This window comes from Pseudophryne corroboree, chromosome 11, assembly GCF_028390025.1.
Source record: "Pseudophryne corroboree isolate aPseCor3 chromosome 11, aPseCor3.hap2, whole genome shotgun sequence".
Lineage (NCBI taxonomy): Eukaryota > Metazoa > Chordata > Amphibia > Anura > Myobatrachidae > Pseudophryne > Pseudophryne corroboree.
Window position 1 is genome coordinate 14291212 of NC_086454.1, and position 16960 is coordinate 14308171.

General features: G+C 50.6%; 1 protein-coding gene across 4 annotated transcripts in view; it reads right to left on the reverse strand.

Moving 5' to 3' along the window:
* The window catches only part of IFTAP (intraflagellar transport associated protein), a 92676-nt gene that overhangs the window by 44144 nt on the left and 31572 nt on the right, over nucleotides 1–16960 (reverse strand). For all 4 annotated transcript variants that reach the window (XM_063946279.1, XM_063946280.1, XM_063946282.1 and 1 more), the window contains exon 2: nucleotides 13537–13681. In XM_063946279.1, coding sequence (XP_063802349.1) covers nucleotides 13537–13666 — 130 coding nt within the window. In that variant the 5' untranslated portion in view covers nucleotides 13667–13681. The remainder of the gene's footprint in view (nucleotides 1–13536; nucleotides 13682–16960) is intronic.

The window sequence follows — 16960 nt, forward strand, 5'->3', positions numbered from 1 at the left end:
CGCTTCTCAGATCGGATACTACCACAGACGCAGCGCCGACACCACTGTGCCACCTCTCAATCAGGCCTTCTGTCTTTTTTTGTTTTCTAATTGCAATTTATGTTCTGATGAAATGAATTTAAATAAAACTGGGTGAGCAACCCCTGACTTTTTATACTAGCTGTGCCTACACTGCGGTGACAGCAATTTAAAGGATTGCTTTATTATTATTATTTATTATTAACAGTTTCTTATATAGCGCAGCAAATTCCGTTGCGCTTTACAACGACACAATTACAAGACAAAACTGGGTAAACACAAACAGTCACAGAGGTAGGAGGGCCCTGCTCACAAGCTTACAATCTATGGGGAAATGGGCATTGATACACAAGGATTTGCTTGATCAGCCCTGCTTATTACAAAGCGCGTGCGCCATATTTTAAGCGCATTCTTGATTCAAACTATTTTAAAAAAAACAAGAATAATTTTCAACTAATTTTTTTCTGAAATTGTCTGAAACTCCTACACACATGGTTGCAGTTTGAGAAATTCTCTGGATACAACTGTGGGTCCTATGTGGGAGTTCCAGTGCTTTTAGCAATTATTGACTCTGTTTCTGGATATACCAGTTGATACACTATTGTACTTTTAAAATAGGCATTTTAACCGAGTGTACCGAACTAATCCATATGTTCAGGCGGAATAAGTAAAGTCTGACCATGAAGTCAATTTTTAAAGGAATATTACCCCTTTTTTATACAATGAGTTTAATTATATAAAGGTTGACCATAATACTCTTTATGCAGAATTATAGAGTTTATAGGTGTTTTCAACACAAAAACATTTCTTTTTTTTTTCTTCTTTTTTTTTTGTTACCCCTGATGAAGTCAAACTGACGAAACGCGTTGGATTTATCAGTCATTAGTCAGTATTCCAGATAGGAAAATTACTCCCTTTGCCAAGCGTACACCTTGCTAAGGTGAGGGAGTTTATACATCTACCTACTGGATGTCTCTGTTGTCAGAGTTACTAAAATCTATGTACAACCTGTTGTAAAATTTTCACGCTAAAGACTTTTATGAATTTCTTTGCATTAAATATTTCTATTCTAATTGGCCTTGGGCCATTTGTTTGGGTGACTTTCTGGTGAGGGATTATCCACTGCAGGAACCCAAGAAATCCAATTATACATAGTATAAGATACACCTACTTGGAAGGACTTCCGCTTTATCTATACATCTAACAGAGCGCGCTCAGGATCTGTTTTTCCTATTCTATGTATATATATATATATATATATATATATATATAATCGTGTAATATACTCACTGCGCCTTACAAGTGCCCCCCTCTTTTTGAGCCCTGTGTCACCGTGTTCAGCAGGGGAGAGTCCGGGGAGCCAGCTTCTCTGCAGTGCTCTGTGGAGAAAATGGCGCTGGTTAGTGCTGAGGGACCAAGCTCCGCCCCCTCCAGCGGCGGGCTTCGGTCCCGCTCAATTGTATAAAAAAATGGCGGGGGATTTATATATACACTGCCTCCGCAGCCTATATCCACATAATGCCAGTCCAGAGGTTTATATTGCTGCCCAGGGTGCCCCCCCTGCGCCCTGCACCCATCAGTGCCTGTTCAGTGTGTGTAGTGTGTGGGAGCAATGGCGCGCAGCATTACCGCTGTGCGCTTACCTCAGTGAAGATCTGAAGTCTTCTGCCGCCTTGAAGTCTCCTTTTCTTCTTATACTCACCCGGCTTCTATCTTCCGGCTCTGTGAGGAGGATGGCGGCGCGGCTCTGGGACGAACGGCGGGAGGAGACCTGCGTTCCGACTCCCTCTGGAGCTAATGGTGTCCAGTAGCCTAAGAAGCAGAGCCTATCACTTAAGTAGGTCTGTTTCTCTCCCCTCAGTCCCACGATGCAGGGAGCCTGTTGCCAGCAGAGCTCCCTGAAAATAAAAAACCTAACAAACTTATTTTTCAGAGAAACTCAGGAGAGCTCCCTGTAATGCACCCAGTCTCCTCTGGGCACAGGATCTAACTGAGGTCTGGAGGAGGGGCATAGAGGGAGGAGCCAGTGCACACCCATTCTAAAAGTTCTTTATAGTGCCCATGTTTCCTGCGGAGCCCGTCTATACCCCATGGTCCTTACGGAGTCCCCAGCATCCTCTAGGACGTAAGAGAAAATGACATTTATTCTAAAAGTGACTTTACTGCCAAGTGAGCGGGATAGACGCTGGGAATACGGAATTAGAGAATTAACTCTATTTCTGCCGCTTTTTATGAGACTATCATTGACATCATTGCGGATCCCGACAGCCGGGAAACGAACGGCTTCCCATTGCTGCCTTATTAAGGATTTCGTTAATAATTGTAAAAAAATTGATTTATTTTAGATAACAGAAGGTGGTTACATTATATTGATTTGTTTTAGAAGAAACCCTCCCCGATAAGCGAGATACACTCTCTGGGGTGTTTGTAGTGTTTTTCAGGCCCCTGTCCGGGCGTTGGGCCTACGCTCCTGAAGATGTTTTCATACTGCGGGCAGCGCAGGCTTCCAGTTACGCTATGCCTGGTTAACAAAACAATAACACCACAAACACACAAGGAGCAGATGGTGCCAAGTGGGCTGTGAACTAAAAACAACTGTCCACAGGGGACTCTGCAGCGCAGACAGTAAAACCACAGCTTCCCACCCAACAGCCCCTCTCTCTACAGGGATCGTTCTTAGAAGAATATCCCGTTACAGTGCCCCTGACACTTACACCATGGAAAAGGGATGTCGTCAAAAGTGTGACAGTGTCAACATTCAGAATGTCGACCGTTATATCGTCACAATGTTAATAGCAAATGTTAGAGTAAGGCTGCGGGCTGGAGGGTTAGGGTTAGGCAGCAGGGAAGGGGGATTTAGGCAGCAGACAGGAGGGTAATGCTAGCCAAACATCAGACCAACTTTTCTCCAACTTTCCAAACCTCCAACCGTCCAACTTGTCTGTCCAACAAAAACAGTGCTCCATACATCTAACCAACTTTTCAACAGTGTTCCACACATCTAACCAACTTTTCATCAGTGCTCCACACATCTAACCACACATCTAACCAACTTTTCATCAGTGCTCCACACATCTAACTAACTTTTCATCAGTGCTCCACACATCTAACCAACTTTTTATCAGTGCTCCACACATCTAACCAACTTTTCAACAGTGTTCCACACATCTAACCAACTTTTCATCAGTGTTCCACACATCTAACCAACTTTTCAACAGTGTTCCACACATCTAACCAACTTTTCATCAGTGTTCCACACATCTAACCAACTTTTCATCAGTGCTCCACACATCTAACCAACTTTTCATCAGACCAACCAACCTGCCAACTTCTGTCCAACTTGTGATGTCACCGAAGTAGGCGGACAGTGCCTGCCTACAGTAGAGGTAGAGCCCCTTACACACATGACGTCAAGTAGAGCACCGTACACGCACTTACGCCAAGTAGAGCCCCTTACACGCATTACGCCAAGTAGAACCCCTTACATGCACTACACCAAGTAGAGCCCCTTACATAGCCACGTCTATTGTGCAAACCAATCTCGAATAAATTAAATAAATTACAATTATCCAAATATAGAGATATTTTCTGTAAATCTGCTGACTGTTGTATTGGGCACTTCAGCTAATATGTGGACAAGAGCATTTCTGTATATTCCATATGCATGTCCTGCTTGCTACAATACCTATTCAATAATGGTAGGCAGGGTTTGTACTCTTGAGTTGTATTTAGCCTTCAGAGCTGATAAGGTTAACTGGCAATGTATGTTTATGTATGGCATTGGTACAACATCATGGAGGTAATACTCCTTATAAACTGCCATTATTATAACTGCCGGTAACTATAGTATATCTCTCAATAACAGACTTCAGCCTCGTCAATAACAGCCCATAATAACTCCCCTGTATAATAGTCATCGAGTGAGTAATATTATGATGATACACTTAGATATTTGTCCTCTGCCGCAGCTGCCTCTGAACCTCCTCCCACCCCCCGTTCCTCTGCCACCGCTGCCTGGGTGAGAGGGGCAGCCAGACAGCAGTAATGCACTGCCGCAGCTGCCCCTGAACCGGCTCCCGCTCCACAGTACCGCCGCTGCCGGGGATCCTGGGCTGACAGGGGCAGCCCAGCCGACACTGATGGTGAAGAAGTAGGCGGACACTGCTGGCCAGTGTCCGTCTACTTATCGTTCAGTTGGGGGGAGGGAACAGAGAGAGAGCGAGAAGTCAGGAAGAGGTGGGTGAGAATAGGGTAGAGAAAGAAAAGTCAGGAGGAAGTGGGAGAGGTTAGGTCAGAGAGAGGGAGCGAGTGGTCAGGAGGAGGTGGGTGAGATTAGGGCAGAGAGAGAGAAAGGGCAGGAAGAAGTAGGTGAAGTTAGGGCAGAGAGAGATCAGGAGGAGGTGGGTAAGGTTAGGGAACAGATAGAGAGTGAGAGGTCAGGAAGAGGTAGGTGAGAATAGGGCAGAGAGAGAAAAGTCAGGAGGAAGTGGGAGAGGTTAGGGCAGAGAGAGGGAGCGAGTGGTCAGGAGGAGGTGGGTGAGAATAGGGTCCAGAAAGAAAAGTCAGGAGGAAGTGGGAGAGGTTAGGGCAGAGAGAGGGAGCGAGTGGTCAGGAGGAGGTGGGTGAGATTAGGGCAGAGAGAGAGAAAGGGCAGGAAGAAGTAGGTGAAATTAGGGCAGAGAGAGATCAGGAGGAGGTGGGTAAGGTTAGGGAACAGATAGAGAGTGAGAGGTCAGGAGGAAGTGGGAGAGGTAGGTGAGATTAGGACAGAGAGAGAGAAAGGGCAGGAAGAAGTAGGTGAAGTTAGGGCGCAGAGAGAGAGAGAGATCAGGAGGAGGAGGGTAAGGTTAGGGAACAGGTAGAGAGTGAGAGGTCAGGAGGAAGTGGGAGAGGTAGGTGAGATTAGGACAGAGAGAGAGAAAGGGCAGGAAGAAGTAGGTGAAGTTAGGGCGCAGAGAGAGAGAGAGATCAGGAGGAGGAGGGTAAGGTTAGGGAACAGGTAGAGAGTGAGAGGTCAGGAGGAAGTGGGAGAGGTAGGTGAGATTAGGACAGAGAGAGAGAGAAAGGGCAGGAAGAAGTAGGTGAAGTTAGGGCGCAGAGAGAGAGAGAGATCAGGAGGAGGAGGGTAAGGTTAGGGAACAGGTAGAGAGTGAGAGGTCAGGAGGAAGTGGGAGAGGTAGGTGAGATTAGGACAGAGAGAGAGAGAAAGGGCAGGAAGAAGTAGGTGAAGTTAGGGCGCAGAGAGAGAGAGAGATCAGGTGGAGGAGGGTAAGGTTAGGGAACAGGTAGAGAGTGAGAGGTCAGGAGGAAGTGGGAGAGGTAGGTGAAGTTAGGGCAGAGAGAGAGAGAGATCAGGAGGAGGAGGGTAAGGTTAGGGTACAGAGAGAGAGCGAGAGGCCAGGAAGAGTGAGTGAGATTAAGGCAGAGAGAGGGGGGCTGATGATACTGGCGCTGATGACAAGGGGGGCTGATGATACTGGCGCTGATGACAAGGGGGGCTGATGATACTGGCGCTGATGACAAGGGGGGCTGATGATACTGGCGCTGATGACAGGTGGGCTTCCAATCCCAGAGGGGTGATATTCAGTCGCGCGTGGGGGGGGTTCCGGGTCCCGTAATGCTGCCCTTGCGGAGTGGAGGTAGGAGCTGTGATCGCAGGTATGGTTGTTGCCGCGATCATGCAGTGGGTTACGAGCGCGGGGGTAAACTACTGTATTAGGGAAGCAGAGTGAGGCAGATAACCCTGGAGAGACTGATCCTTCTTCTCCAGCATACCAGGTCTTGCAGCTGCTGATCTGCATCCACTTGACATGTGCCATTCAAGCCCTGGGGCAACCTCTGTGCCCGCCATCTGCACTCTGCGTCCCCCTGGATGGAGCGGTGTGAGGAGATCCTTGCAGTGGGCTGCCCAGCACAAGTTCTTTGCGGCTGGAGGCAGGGGTCTGAGGGCTGCAGGTTCAGGCGAGTGTCCGGGCCGGTATAGCAGAACATCGACTGTTCCAGAGTAAAGAGCCCAGTGTGACAGAAATAGGCAGACACTGCAGGTCAGTGTCCGCCTACTAATCGTTCAGTTGAGGGAAACGTTCCCCCTACAATAGAACGATTAGTTGGGAAAATCAACTAGTTGGACCAACTGTTTCTGGCCGTTTTTTAGTGTGTGAAAGCAAACGGCTTATAATTGTTTGCGCCCACACTCTGCCAGATTATCTTTCCAACCAGCCAAAAAGTTGGCTGGTTTGAAATAAATCGTTCTGATGTATGGCTAGCATAAGGGTTAGGCAGCAGGGGTGGGCGGAGGTTAGGGTTAGGCAGCAGACAGGAGGGTTAGGATTAAGCAGCAAGGATGGGGGGAGGTTAGGGATAGGCAGCAGGCAGGATGGTTAGGGTTACGCAGCAGGGATGGAGGAGGTTAGAGTTAGGCAGCAGGCAGGAGTGTAGGGTTAGGCAGCAGGGATGGGAAAGGTTAGGATTAGGAAGCAGGGATGGGGGAGGTTAGGGTTAGGCAGCAGGCAGGAGGGTAGGGTTAGGCGGGTATAGTATGGCTGACTGGCGGTCAGGAGACTGCCGATCAGCTTACCGACTCCGGGATCCCGGCGGGGAGGGGCGAGTGCAGCAAGCCCCTTGCGGGCTCGGTGGCGACCTGCAGTCGCCACAGGTTCTATTCCCACTCTATGGGTGTCGTGGACACCCACAAGTGGAAATAGTCCCTGTTGGTCGGCATGCCAACCACCGGGATAGTGAGGGGTCGGGATGGTGGAGGAGGTCATGTGACTGTTGGTCTCCCGACCGCAGGTCACATGAATACCACCCGGGTTAGGCAACAGGGATGGGGGGAGGTTAGGGTTAGGCAGCAGGCAGGATGCTTAGGGTTAGGCAGCAGGGAGGAGGAGGTTAGGGTTAGGTAGCAGGCAGGAGGGTAGGGTTAGGCAGCAGGGAGGAGGAGGTTAGGGTTAGGCAGCAGGCAGGATGGTTAGGGTTAGGCAGCAGGGAGGAGGAGGTTAGGGTTAGGCAGCAGGCAGGAGGGTAGGGTTAGGCAGCAGGGATGGGGGAGGTTAGGGCTAGGCAGCAGGCAGGAGGGTAGTGTTAGACAGCAGGGATGGGGGGAGGTTAGGGTTAGGCAGCAAGCAGGATGGTAAGGGTTAGGCAGCAGGGATGGGGGAGGTTAGGGTTTGGCAGCAGGCAGGAATGTTAGGGTTTGGACTGGAGGGTTAGGGTTAAGCAGCAGAGATGGGAGAGATTAGGGTTAGGCAGGAGGGTAAGGATTAGGCAGCAGGTAGGAGTGTTAGGGGTAGGCAGCAAGGTTGGGGAAGGTTAGGCAGTAGGCAGGAGGGTTAGGGTTTGGACTGGAGGGTTAAGGTTAAGCAGCAGAGATGGGAGAGATAAGGGTTAGGCAGGAGGCAGGAGTGTTAGGGTTAGGCAACAGGCAGGAGTGTTAGGGTTAAGCAGCAGGCAAGAGTGTTAGGGTTAAGCATCAGGCTGGAGGGTTAGCAAGCAGGGATGGGTGGAGGTTAGGGTTAGGCAGGAGGTTCAGGGTTAGGCAGCACGCAGAAGGTTAGGATTACGCAACAGGGGTGGGGGAGGTTAGGATTAGGCAGCAGGCAGGAGGGTAGGGTTAGGCAGCAGGGATGGGGAAGGTTAGGGCTAGGCAGCAGGCAGGAGGGTAGTGTGGTAGTGTTAGACAGCAGGGATGGGGGGAGGTTAGGGTTAGGCAGCAAGCAGGATTGTAAGGGTTAGGCAGCAGGGATGGGGGAGGTTAGGGTTTGGCAGCAGGCAGGAATGTTAGGGTTTGGACTGGCAGGTTAGGGTTAAGCAGCAGAGATGGGAGAGATTAGGGTTAGGCAGGAGGGTAAGGATTAGGCAGCAGGTAGGAGTGTTAGGGTTAGGCAGCAGGGTTGGGGAAGGTTAGGGTTAGGCAGTAGGCAGGAGGGTTAGGGTTTGGACTGGAGGGTTAGGGTTAAGCAGCAGAGATGGGAGAGATAAGGGTTAGGCAGGAGGCAGGAGTGTTAGGGTTAGGCAACAGGCAGGAGTGTTAGGGTTAAGCAGTAGGCAGGAGTGTTAGGGTTAAGCATCGGGCTGGAGGGTTAGCAAGCAGGGATGGGTGGAGGTTAGGGTTAGGCAGGAGGTTCAGGGTTAGGCAGCACGCAGAAGGTTAGGATTACGTAACAGGGATGAGGGAGGTTAGGATTAGGCAGCAGGGATGGGGTAAGGTTAGGGTTAGCCAGCAGGCAGGATGGTTAGGGTTAGGCTGCGGGCTGGAGGGTAAGGGTTAGGCAGCAGGGATGGGGTGAGGTTAGGCAGCAGGCAGGAAGGTTAAGGTTAGGAAGCAAGCAGGAGGGTTAGGGCTCAGCTGCGGTATGGAGGGTTAAGCTACAGGGATGGTGGGAGGTTAGGGTTAGGCAGCAGATAGGAGGGTTAGGGTTTGACTCCGGGCTGGAGGGTTAGGCAGCCGCGGAGGGGGAAGGTTAGGGTAAGGCACTAGAGGGAAGGTTAGGGTAAGGCACTAGAGGGATGGTTAGGATAAGGCACTAGAGGGAGGGTTAGGGTAAGGCACAAGAGGGAGGGATAGGGTAAGGCACTAGAGGGAGGGTTAGGGTAAGGCACTAGAGGGAGGGTAAGGCACTAGAGGGAGGGTTAGGGTAAGGCACTAGAGGGAGGGTAAGGGAAAGGCACTAGTGGGAGGGTTAGGGTAAGGCACCAGAGAGAGGGTTAGGGTAAGGCACTAGAGTGATGGTAAGGGTAAGGCACTAGAGGGAGGGTAAGGGAAAGGCACTAGAGGGAGGGTTAGGGTAAGGCACTAGAGGAAGGGTAAGGCACTAGAGGGAGGGTAAGGGAAAGGCACTAGAGGGAGGGTTAGGGTATGGCACTAGAGGGAGGGTTAGGGTTAGGTACTAGAGGGAGGGTTAGGGTAAGGCACTAGAGGGAGGGTTAGGATAAGGCACTAGAGGAAGGGTTAGGGTAAGGCACTAGAGGGATGGTAAGGGTAAGGCACTAGAGGGAGGGTAAGGGAAAGGCACTAGAGGGAGGGTTAGGGTAAGGCACTAGAGGAAGGGTAAGGCACTAGAGGGAGGGTAAGGGAAAGGCACTAGAGGGAGGGTTAGGGTATGGCACTAGAGGGAGGGTTAGGGTTAGGTACTAGAGGGAGGGTTAGGGTAAGGCACTAGAGGGAGGGTTAGGATAAGGCACTAGAGGGAGGGTTAGGGAAAGGCACTAGAGGGAAGGTAAGGGAAAGGCACTAGAGGGAGGGTTAGGGTAAGGCACTAGAGAGAAGGTTAGGGTAAGGCACTAGAGGGAGGGTTAGGGTAAGGCACTAGAGGGAGGGTTAGGGTAAGGCACTAGAGGGAGGGTTAGGGTAAGGCACCAGAGAGAGGGTTAGGGTAAGGCACTAGAGGGATGGTAAGGGTAAGGCACTAGAGGGAGGGTAAGGGAAAGGCACTAGAGGGAGGGTAAGGCACTAGAGGGATGGTAAGGGTAAGGCACTAGAGGGATGGTAAGGGTAAGGCACTAGAGGGAGGGTAAGGGAAAGGCACTAGAGGGAGGGTTAGGGTAAGGCACTAGAGGAAGGGTAAGGGTAAGGCACTACAGGGAGGGTAAGGGAAAGGCGCTAGAGGGAGGGTAAGGGAAAGGCACTAGAGGGAGGGTTAGGGTAAAGCACTAGAGAGAGGGTTAGGGTAAGGCACTAGAGGGAGGGTTAGGGTAAGGCACTAGAGGGAGGGTTAGGGTAAGGCACTAGAGGGAGGGTTTTGGTAAGGCACTAGAGGGAGGGTAAGGGAAAGGCACTAGAGGGAGGGTTAGGCTAAGGCACTAGAGGGATGGTAAGGGTAAGGCACTAGAGGGAGGGTTAGGGTAAGGCACTAGAGGGAAGGTAAGGCACTAGAGGGAGAGTAAGGGAAAGGCACTAGAGGGAGGGTTAGGGTAAGGCACTAGAGGGATGGTAAGGGTACGGCACTAGAGGGAGGGTTAGGGTAAGGCACTAGAGGGAGGGTTAGGGCGTTTTGCGGCAGTGCAATGCCATACAAACAGAATCAGGCCCTAGATCTGCCCACACACAGAGAGGACATTGGACAGCTGGTTCCTTACTGCAGCCTGGACACCCAATAATGATGCCACCTAGATGTAATGGATTCTTATCAGGCATATTGGAAAACATCTGTGACGGCCTTTGTGTGTGGGCACCTTCTGACCCCAAGTCCAATGCCGGTGACTGTGCAGGCACGGGAGCCAAATGACGGGATCTCATCTTATTTGTGCAGCCAGGCTTGTGGCCAAAGTTGTCAGTGACCCTGTCAGAGAGGATCACAGCCGACGGGACCAGCTTAAGCCCCTAGGTGTGTACACTGTGCATATTACATTCAGAGGATAAGTTGACTGAATGTACAGACAGCTGATAAATGTAGTCCTACTGGGCCATTCTCATCCAGGGCGTAATTCAGAGGCGGACGCAGGTCGTATGGAAGCTGACTCTTTAGACGCAGCTGCTGTACTAAAATACGCAGTAGCAGCAGGAGGCGTCTGGTGTAAATAGTGCAGGCTTGTGTGATCCGCTGGTGCATCTGAAGATGCAGCATGGAATCACTTGCATGAACATCAGCCATCTGAGTGGCCCCCAGGGTTACATAGGATGACCGGACTGCTCACGCTGCTGGGACAAGGAAGTCTGCATCCCAGGAACCCAGGAAGTCCACTAAAATCCACTGACTCTGCGCCCGATTCTGCGTCACTGAGCGCTAACAACCAGGACACACGCGCTGTGCGACTCAGACATACGCACAGACTTCCAACATCGGCCAACTGCGTGCACCATCGACACTGCGTCCATCTCTGAACCAGGCCCAGTGTCGCTAATAAATCATAGACTGCATTCTCAGTGATGTCACCAGACCTACATTCCCGTCATTGTTCATTTAGCTGAAGTGGCGTTCTGCCCTTTCTGCGGCACAATTCCCTGGACTCTCAGCAGTTTGCCAGGTCACTGCGGCAGGAAGCCAGGTTACAGCCTCTGGGCACGATTCCCAGGTGCAGAAACACCCCCCTGACAGATCACAATCAGAGCCCTGCCCCCTCATAACGTAATGCCATGATTTGTGGGTGCCATTTTGGCTCCACCCCTTCCATAAAGCCGCAAAGTGCTGCATCATGCTGTGATGGGGCGTGGCCTAATGGTGCAATTTACCTGGACCCGCCCACAAAAAGGCTTGATGAGATAGTTTGTACCCTCCAGAAAGCTTTGAAACTTCTAGATAAACAATACTCTCATCTTAAAGTGGACCTGTTCCCCTGTATGGGTCACTATGAGTAAAAGGTGCCTCGTCTACTGATTCTTAGTAAACTGTGCAGCGCTGCAGCAAACCCGCGCATCTTTACTTATCTCTGAGCGAGTTGGGTCCAGCACGGATTTCTATTTTTGCTTCTATTTTGCCGAAAATGCATCTTAGTTGCAATGCAATGCAACTAGGACGCACCAGGAGACTGTGCTGAGCAATGTGATATATGACACCTGCATACCTCCAAACTGTCCCGATTTTTCGCGGGACAGTCCCTATTTTTGGGGCCTGTCCCACTGTCCCTCCCGCGTGCTGCAGTGTCCCGCGGTGGGTGGGGGGGCAGTTGGGAGGCTCCTGCACTCGCTGCTCTGCTCAGAACTGAGCAGCGGTGAATAGACGTTGTGTGCATGCGCACAGCGTCTATTCCAGTGAGGCAGAAGGACTGGGGGCGTGGCCGGCAGCTCACAAAGCGCTAGCCATGCCCCCACTGTGAGAGAAATGGGAGGCGTGGCTCACGATTCCGTCATTCATGCGAAGTCACACCCCCTTTTCATTAGGCCATGCCCCCTTTTCGGCGCCACGCAGAGAGTCCCACTCTTCAGCCTCCAGATGTTGGGAGGTATGCACCTGTATATCTGTATGTGACTGAGTCTCTGAATCTGTGTATGAAGTGCTACAATGTAGCAACCGCAGCTTCTTCCAATACAACTTCTTTTCTGCTGCGTATACAGACTCAGTCACACACAATATACAAGTGTCACATATCACATTAATCAGCGCAGTCTCCACGTTCATCCTAATCACATTACATTGCAAACAAGAGTTTGGCAAAAAAAAGACGCCAGACGTTAGCAAAGGTGCACAGGACCTGGCAACTCACTCACATCAGGTATCTTGCGATGCATGGCATATTGAGGCCGGCTGTATGATGACGCATCTGTACATATAGGCCCTCATTCCGAGTTGTTCGCTCGTTCTTTTTCATCGCATCGCAGTGAAAATCCGCTTAGTACGCATGCGCAAAGTTCGCACTGCGACTGCGCCAAGTAACTTTACTATGAAGAAAGTATTTTTACTCACGGCTTTTTCTTCGCTCCGGCGATCGTAATGTGATTGACAGGAAATGGGTGTTACTGGGCGGAAACACGGCGTTTCAGGGGCGTGTGGCTGAAAACGCTACCGTTTCCGGAAAAAACGCAGGAGTGGCCGGGGAAACGGTGGGAGTGCCTGGGCGAACGCTGGGTGTGTTTGTGACGTCAACCAGGAACGACAAGCACTGAACTGATCGCACAGGCAGAGTAAGTCTGGAGCTACTCTGAAACTGCTAAGTAGTTAGTAATCGCAATATTGCGAATACATCGGTCGCAATTTTAAGAAGCTAAGATTCACTCCCAGTAGGCGGCGGCTTAGCGTGAGCAACTCTGCTAAATTCGCCTTGCGACCGACCAACTCGGAATGAGGGCCATAGTGACGGAATCCAATCTGTGGACTCTGGGTCTGATTCCGATTTGTACGCAGACTTTTCAGGCTATGGACATGCAAAATAACAAAGGTGAAGCAGCCGCTCAGAGAAGACTATGGCCCTCATTCTGAGTTGATCGCTCGCTAGCTGCTTTTAGCAGTATTGCACACGCTAGGCCGCTGCCCTCTGGGAGTGTATCTTAGCTTAGCAGAATTGCAAACAAAAGATTAGCAGTTCTGCTATTAAATATTTCCCTGCAGTTTCTGAGTAGCTCCAGACCTACTCCTATATTGCGATCACCTCAGTCTGTTTAGTTCCTGGTTTGATGTCACAAACACGCCCTGCGTACGGCCAGCCACTCCCCCGTTTCTCCAGCCACTCCCCCGTTTCCCCAGGCACGCCTGCGTTTTTTAGCACACTCCCGGAAAACGCTCAGTTACCACCCAGAAATACCCACTTCCTGTCAATCACTCACCGATCAGCAGAGCGACTGAAAAGCGTCGCTCGGCCCTGTGTAAAATTGCATAGTTTTGTGTGAAAGTACTTGGCACGTGCGCCCTGCGGCCCATACGCATGTGCAGAACAGCCCATTTTTAGCCTGATCGCTATGCTGCGAAAAACGGCAGCGAGCGATCAACTTGGAATGACCCCCTATAGATGACCACCTATAGACGCTCACCGGAGCCATGGCAAAGTCCTCAGCACATGCGCGCACATAGGCAGGAAGATGGAAGCTCATACGACACACAGTATTGCAGCCTTGGCCATAGGAGGCCACCAGGGAACCAGACTTACCGCGTGGAAGACCGGTGAACACAGAAAGGAATTCCTCATACGTCTGCTCCGGGATGCTGACAAAGTGCTGTAAAACGCTGCTAGCCGTCTCCTCCGCCTCACCAGGACAGTCATCCAGAGACCCGGGCATGGTGCTGGCTCCGGCCTGAAGAAGAGATTTATTTTATGCTTTTAAATAAATAAATTATGCAGAGTTTGAAACACATTCAACGAAACATAAATAATCCCTGGGACATAAGGGACACTAATGATAACCAGAATTTCAGAGACTTCTTCCAGTCACCCCAAAGAGTGGACCAGCCTACCCGAACCAGCCACTACCCCAGCAAATGGGGTGTCCGGGGACCTGGTGACGCCAGCTGCTGTGAAGCATGCACTGTGCCCCCTCGCTGCACCGCGGTGGGATCACTGCGTTACGCAACTCCTGCCTTAAATACCGGAAAATCTGGTGAAATGCACAATTCCCCTTGTTACTGATTTCCAACCATGGGGGTCATTCCGAGTTGATCGCTCGCTACCGTTTTTCATAGCGATCAGGTCACTACTGCGCATGCGTATGCACCGCAATGCACAGGCTCGTCGTATGGGTTCAAAGCGGATCGTTGCTGAGCGATGGATTTGACGAAGAATCCATTCGCACAGCCGACTGCAAGGAGATTGACGGGAAGAAGGCGTTTGTGGGTGGCAACTGACCGTTTTCTGGGAGTGGTAAGGAAAACACAGGCGTGTCCAAGCGTTTGCAGGGCGGGTGTCTGACGTCAGTTTCGAGACCAAATAGGCTGAAGTGATGGCAGCGGCTGAGTAAGTTCAGAGCTACTCAGAAACTGCACAAAATGTTTTTGCACAGCTCGGTTGCAAAGCCGTCCGCACAAAGCGAAAATACACTCCCCTGTGGGCGGTGACTATGCGTTTGCGCTACTGCAAAAAGTAGCTAGCGAGCGATCAACTCGGAATGACCCCCCATGACAGGCCAATATGTAATACCGAGACACTCTAGGCCAGGGGTTCCAATTCCAGCCCTCAAGTACCACCAACAGGTCATGCTTTGTGGATGTCTTTAATCAGGCACGGGTGAGTTCATCTACTTTGCTAGGTCAGTAATTACCCCACCGGCTGCCACAGACAGAAATCCACAAAACATGACCTGTTGGGAAAACGTGAGGTTAGAAGTTGAGGACCAGTGCTCTAGGCCACGTCTTTCTCCATGCTCGGCTGCTGTGGCTACACTGCAATATAAAGGGTATTCCCATTGCCAGGGCATGAGCATTCATAGGTGATGTGCAGTCAGGTATTTCTAGCCAGGTACTGTAAGTCCATACGCTTGTAACCTGTAGGTGGCGTGCTGCCATACACTTATAACCTGTCTGTGGCGTGCTGCCATACACTTATAACCTGTCTGTGGCGTGCTGCCATACACTTATAACCTGTAGGTGGCGTGCTGCCATATGCTTATAACCTGTCTGTGGCGTGCTGCCATACACTTATAACCTGTCTGTGGCGTGCTGCCATATGCTTATAACCTGTCTGTGGCGTGCTGCCATACACTTATAACCTGTAGGTTGCGTGCTGCCATGCACTTATAACCTGTCTGTGGCGTGCTGCCATACACTTATAACCTGTCTGTGGCGTGCTGCCATACACTTATAACCTGTCTGTGGCGTGCTGCCATACACTTATAACCTGTAGGTGGCGTGCTGCCATACACTTATAATAGTGATGAGCGGATTCGGTTTTACTCGGTTCTCAAAACGGCATCTTATTGGCTATCCAAAACACGTGACATCCGTGAGCCAATAAGATGCCGTTTTGAGAACCGAGTAAAACCGAATCCGCTCATCACTACTTATAACCTGTAGGTGGCGCGCTGCCATACACTTATAACCTGTAGGTGGCGTGCCGCCATACACTTATAACCTGTAGGTGGCGTGCTGCCATACACTTATAACCTGTAGGTGGCGTGCTGCCATACACTTATAACCTCTAGGTGGCGTGCTGCCATACACTTATAACCTGTAGGTGGCGTGCTGCCAGATACTTATAACCTGTAGGTGGCGTGCTGCCATACACTTATAACCTGTAGGTGGCGTGCTGCCATACACTTATAACCTGTAGGTGGCGTGCTGCCATACACTTATAACCTGTAGGTGGCGTGCTGCCAGATACTAAACCAATGAAATCAAAAGTTTTCTGCGCTCACTTCAGGAGTTGAGGTTAGAGCGCTGCTTCTTCAGGTGAGGTGGGGGTTAATGATATGATTTGCATCATCATGCTCCTCCCACTGCGTCACAGTGACACAACTGGCCACAGTGTGATAACACAAAAAGCACCATCGCACTATGGGAATTGCAGAGTCACACTGCTATGCCCACTATGGGTGTGGTATGGAAGGTTGACTACACTTAGGTCGACAATAAGTAGGTCGACAGGGATTCTAGGTCGACAGGGTTTTTAGGTCGACATGTTCTAGGTCAACAGGTCAAAAGGTCGATATGAGGTTGTTGCTTTTTTTAAACGGTGTCGTTTTCTCTGTACAGTGACCGGGAACCCCAATTAGTGCACCGTGTCCCCTCGAATGGCTCGTTTCGCTCGCCATGCTTGCTGCGCTCGGCACAGGTTACTATACCCAATAGTAGTCCACGCGGATCGTAAAGTATGAAAAAGTTCCAAAATAGGAAAAAATTGTTTAAAACTCATGTCGAACTTTTGACCTGTCGATCTAGTTACTGTCAACCTACAGACCGGATACCGTCCACTATATAGTGAGTGTCCCGGACATGCCGAAAGGGCCGGCCAGTACAACATAATGATACCATAGAGACCGTATAACTTAGGCATTGACTGAATACCAACCCCAAAGTAACATAGGGCCTAATTCAGAAGGGTTCGTAGCAGCAAATTTGTTAGCAGTTGGGCAAAACCATGGTGGTCATTCCGAGTTGTTCGCTCGCTAGCTGCTTTTAGCAGCATTGCACACGCTAGGCCGCCGCCCTCTGGGAGTGTATCTTAGCTTAGCAGAATAGCGAACGAAAGATTAGCAGAATTGCTACAAAAAAATGTCATGCCGTTTCTGAGTAGCTCCAGACCTACTCCTAGATTGCAATCAGCTCAGCCCGTTTCGTTCCTGGTGTGACGTCACAAACACGCCCTGCATTCGGTCAGCCACTCCCCCCGTTTCCCCAGCCACTCCTGCGTTTTTGCCTGGCACGCCTGCGTTTTTTAGCACACTCCCGGAAAACGCTCAGTTACCACCCAGAAACACCCAATTCCTGTCAATCACTCACCGATCAGCAGAGCGACTGAAATGCGTCGCTCGGCCCTGTGTAAAATTGCATACTTTTGTGTGAAAGTACTTAGGGCATGTGCCCTGCGGCCCATACGCATACGCAGAACTGCCGGTTTTTAGCCTGATCGCAATTCTTCTAAA